The following is a 5000-nucleotide window of genomic DNA, read 5'->3' as shown; positions in this document are numbered from 1 at the left end:
TTTTCAAAGAATATACAGTAGTGCAATAAAATGATTAGATTTTGCAACTTTAAGCTGAAACTAAACTCATGTTATTAGTGTACTGGACATTGCCATATCCTCAATCAAGATAAAAAACAAATAGTGATAATACTTTGAAGACTACAGTTATTCCTTACTGGGACTCAGGCTCTGGTTCAGCACTTCGCTTCCCGAGGAAGTGTTTGTTAAGATGGCCATGCCCAAGTCCACCCAATCCTTTGAATCCTGCTCCAATATGGTTTCCATGACTGTATCCATTGGAGTGACTGTATCCATTGGCATAGTTTTTAGCACCCAATAGACCACCATATCCACCGTAGCCCCCTCCAAAGCCACCGTTTAGGCCAAGACCACCAAGTCCAATTCCTCCAAGTAATCCTGGCTCGGCATCAGCGCTTCTCTTTCCGAGGAAATGTGAGTTAAGATGACCATGTTTCAGTCCACCTGATCCTCCAAATCCTTTCAGAATGTGGCTTCCATGATTGTATCCGTTGGAGTGGCTGTATCCATTGGCATAGTTATTGGCACCCAAGAGACCACCGTAGCCACCGTATCCACCACCCAATCCACCGTTTAGGCCAAGACCTCCAAGTCCAATTCCTCCAAGTAATCCTGGCTCGGCATCAGCGCTTCTCTTTCCGAGGAAATGTGAGTTAAGATGACCATGTTTCAGTCCACCTGATCCTCCAAATCCTTTCAGAATGTGGCTTCCATGATTGTATCCATTGGAGTGGCTGTATCCATTGGCATAGTTATTGGCACTCAATAAACCGCCGTAGCCACCATAGCCACCACCCAATCCACCGTTCAGGCCAAGACCTCCAAGTCCAATTCCTCCAAGTAATCCTGGCTCGGGATCAGCGCTTCGCTTCCCGAGGAAATGTGAGTTAAGATGGCCATGTTTCAGTCCACCTGATCCTCCAAATCCTTTCAGAATGTGGCTTCCATGATTGTATCCGTTGGAGTGGCTGTATCCATTGGCATAGTTATTGGCACCCAAGAGACCACCGTAGCCACCGTATCCACCACCCAATCCACCGTTTAGGCCAAGACCTCCAAGTCCAATTCCTCCAAGTAATCCTGGCTCGGCATCAGCGCTTCTCTTTCCGAGGAAATGTGAGTTAAGATGACCATGTTTCAGTCCACCTGATCCTCCAAATCCTTTCAGAATGTGGCTTCCATGATTGTATCCATTGGAGTGGCTGTATCCATTGGCATAGTTATTGGCACTCAATAAACCGCCGTAGCCACCATAGCCACCACCCAATCCACCGTTCAAGCCAAGACCTCCAAGTCCAATTCCTCCAAGTAATCCTGGCTCGGGATCAGCGCTTCGCTTCCCGAGGAAATGTGAGTTAAGATGGCCATGTTTCAGTCCACCTGATCCTCCAAATCCTTTCAGAATGTGACTTCCATGATTGTATCCATTGGAGTGGCTGTATCCATTGGCATAGTTATTGGCACCCAAGAGACCACCGTAGCCACCGTATCCACCACCTAATCCACCGTTCAGGCCTAAGCCAAGCCCGCCAAGTCCTAGACCCCCGTAGCCAATTCCAGGAGCAGCGTCAGCCATAAGGGCCAGCGATAGGACAGCAATCTAGAATAAGTAAAATACTTCCTCAAAACATAGAGAAGGAGAGAGAGAATGTACATTACATATATAAATACACACACACACACACACACATATATATATATATATATATATATATATATATATATATATATATATATATATATATATATATATATATATATATATATATATATATATATATATGCTCATACAGACACCACACACACATACACACTCATATATATATATATATATATATATATATATATATATATATATATATATATATATATATATATATATGTATGTATGTATACATATGTGTATATATATATATATATATATATATATATATATATATATACATACATCAATTATTTGTCATGTAGGCCTATATATATATATATATATATATATATATATATATATATATATATATATATATATATATACACTTATATGTATATATATACATATATATATATATATATATATATATATATATATATATATATACTTATATATATATATTTTTATATATATATATATATATATATATATATATATATATATATATATATATATATATATATATATATATTTATATATAAGATTTCTGAATAGACATAGATGCAATTCCTTCTTACCAAAGGCAGCATGGCTGTAGTACACCACTGCAGTATTCTACTAAACCAATTGCTGTTAGTGTTATGTCAACCAAGTAAGAGACTTTCCTTTATATACCAACAGAATATGAAGGAATTCTCGTATATCAGCCAACTATTAACCACGCCCATTGTTGAAAAGAGGATAATATTGATTACAAATACCTTTGGAAGTCTAAATATTATATGGATTTATTTAAGAACCTTGAAATTCCTTTTAGATATATTTTCATTTTTTTTTATCCTAGCTTCATATAGCGAATAATTTCAAGAGGGTCTCTCTCTCTCTCTCTCTCTCTCTCTCTCTCTCTCTCTCTCTCTCTCTCTCTCTCTCTCTCTCTCTCTCTCTCTCTTTTGAAGTGTGTGTTCCTTTTTAGCAAGTTTTTAACTTTTTTATAACATTCAGAAGAACAACATGTTAAAGGCTTTAAAAAATGTGATATTAACTATCCCGTTGACCGCGAACAATAATATTAACTTTGTATTATGAACAAGCTGTCACACTTAAATTTTCTTTTTCAGCAGGTTTTTCTCCTATTTAATACATACTCTCTCAAACCTTGTCTATTACCTTATGCGTTTTCTAATTGCCTATGCGTTTTAAACCACTTAAAAAATTACTCCTATTTACTACCAAAACTTTTTTTTTTTTTTTTTTTTTTTTTTTTTTTTTGTAGGATCCCAAATACATTTTTCAACTCTACAACACTTGACCAGACATCTTCCATAAATCTCCACTTTTTAAATTTGTTTTATACGTAAGCTGATGCTAACTTCGAAGGATTCCTGCCCGTCACATCTGATATCTCCATTAGATTCACGGTAAAATAAGACTAGGTTCCACAATCACTTTGGACATGATAAATTACTCTTCCATAGTCCTTACCCTTCTACAGTATTCTACAACATTTCCGAGAGTCCATTCTACTCTCCCAGCTTTATTAGTCTGTGATTCACCTCTTTCTCTTCTTGATCTATGATTCGCCTCTTTCATGATTTTTCAGCCATTTAAAATATTTGTTCCCAAATAACTAGGAATTAACAATGTCTGCATTTATACCATTAATACTAATTTTCAAATCTTTTCAGTCTTTCTCCCAGTAAACTTACTTACATTACATTATGCACCCTGGTATATATGAAATATCTGTTTTAATGTTAATGTTTTAAAAATATTTTACTTTAATTGCTCATTACTTCTTATATCATTTATTTATTTCCTTATTTCCTTTCCTCACTGGGCTATTTTTCCCTGTTGGAGCCCTTAGGCTTATAGCTTCTTGCCTTTCCAACTAGTGTTGTAGCTTGGTTAATAATAATAATAATAATAATAATAATAATAATAATAATAATAATAATAATAATAGAGACCCCCTGATTTTTTTCCAGGTTTCCAGTTGTGCTTCCTCCACTTTTTTAATTGGCTCTCCACCTTATCCTTAGCTATGTTCTAGAGTTCACAATCATCTGGAAAGGGTAATGAATCATGGTGATTGATCCATCATCCCATGAAACACTGTATCCCTGATCAAATCATAGAAGTGAGGTCTCTTATAAGATTTTCCTTACTGCTTATCTTGCAAGAATAACTTTTCTTTTAGGCCCAACTACTACTAGGCTACGCTTTTGTGGTTTCATAAAAGTCTTAGACAATTCTTATATAACTTTCAATTGCCCTTTTCTCTTATATATACACAAACCCACTGGTGTATCACTCAATCATATCACCTTTAGAAAAGCAGAAGAACCATAAGTAGGTTTTTCTGTTATTTTCATGTGGTTTTAGACTGGCCTCGTCTTATCAATAAGGGGACCACGGGCTCTTGCGTTGGCAGCCCGTAAGTGGCATAATGTTGTGAAAGTGGCAGATCAGGAACACAGAGGACGGACAAGATGAAGATGGGATGACGGCAGCATGACGACTGAGACTGGAGTCCTACACTCAGTTGAGGGGCTCTTCAAAGCAGAGAACGCCTCCCCAAACCCGGTTCCTCTTCGGTCCTGAAGAAATTAGATTTTTTCTTATCGTAGGTCCAATAGCGACTTGTTATTTTCAATTCTATCACGTTAGCAACTTATAATAATTTTACCTTGCTTGAAACCAAATGGCTAATCACCTATAATATTTTTGCCTACTCCTAATTTGCTGCTACTATAACCACAACTCTTTTGAAGTCTATCATTTTCATGTGAATGGATCCAGCTAAGCTACTAGACATTTTTCTGGAATCTTCTGATCAGGTTTCCTTTACTTTAGGTCTTTTTTATTTTGAATTACAAACTGTTTTCATGTATGCCTATGATTTTGGCTTCATAAAACAGTAAAATAAATAGATAATAGAATAGTATATAACATTGAGGTTAGAAAGTATACTTTCTCTCTCTCTCTCTCTCTCTCTCTCTCTCTCTCTCTCTCTCTCTCTCTCTCTCTCTCTCTCTCTCTCTCTCTAGGATGTTTTTTTTACACCTCCGTATATCGATGGCAATGATGATGAGGTTTGATGATAACGTGGAGGAATACTAAATGTATAAGGACCAAGTTGGCGATACGTCAGGCTAACTTAACACTCTGACAAGAAAGCGAAAGCATTGTCTACGGTGTAAGAACCAGGATCAAGAATTTGTTAAAGTTGTTTACAGAGTGTCACTTTGAAGAAAGGTCAATGACAGGAGCAAGGAATGTTGTTGGCTGACGTTCCCAGGACTTTGAATTCCCTAGGAAGGTAATGCCGTCA

At 36.5% G+C, this 5000-nt stretch overlaps 1 protein-coding gene across 1 annotated transcript; it reads right to left on the bottom strand.

Annotated features, from left to right (window-relative positions):
- Window positions 1–24: 24 nt before the first annotated feature.
- On the bottom strand, window positions 25–2301 carry LOC137648518 (uncharacterized PE-PGRS family protein PE_PGRS24-like). The gene is made up of 2 exons (XM_068381443.1): window positions 2248–2301; window positions 25–1621 (listed from the first exon to the last, which is right to left on the bottom strand). The coding sequence occupies exons 1-2, from the start codon at window positions 2257–2259 to the stop codon at window positions 155–157; spliced, it is 1479 nt and encodes a 492-aa protein (XP_068237544.1). The 5' UTR covers window positions 2260–2301; the 3' UTR covers window positions 25–154.
- Window positions 2302–5000: the final 2699 nt, after the last annotated feature.

This window comes from Palaemon carinicauda, chromosome 10, assembly GCF_036898095.1.
Source record: "Palaemon carinicauda isolate YSFRI2023 chromosome 10, ASM3689809v2, whole genome shotgun sequence".
NCBI classification, from domain to species: Eukaryota; Metazoa; Arthropoda; class Malacostraca; order Decapoda; family Palaemonidae; genus Palaemon; species Palaemon carinicauda.
The sequence above is the reverse complement of the archived record's forward strand: the minus strand, read 5'-3'. Positions and strand labels throughout refer to the sequence as shown.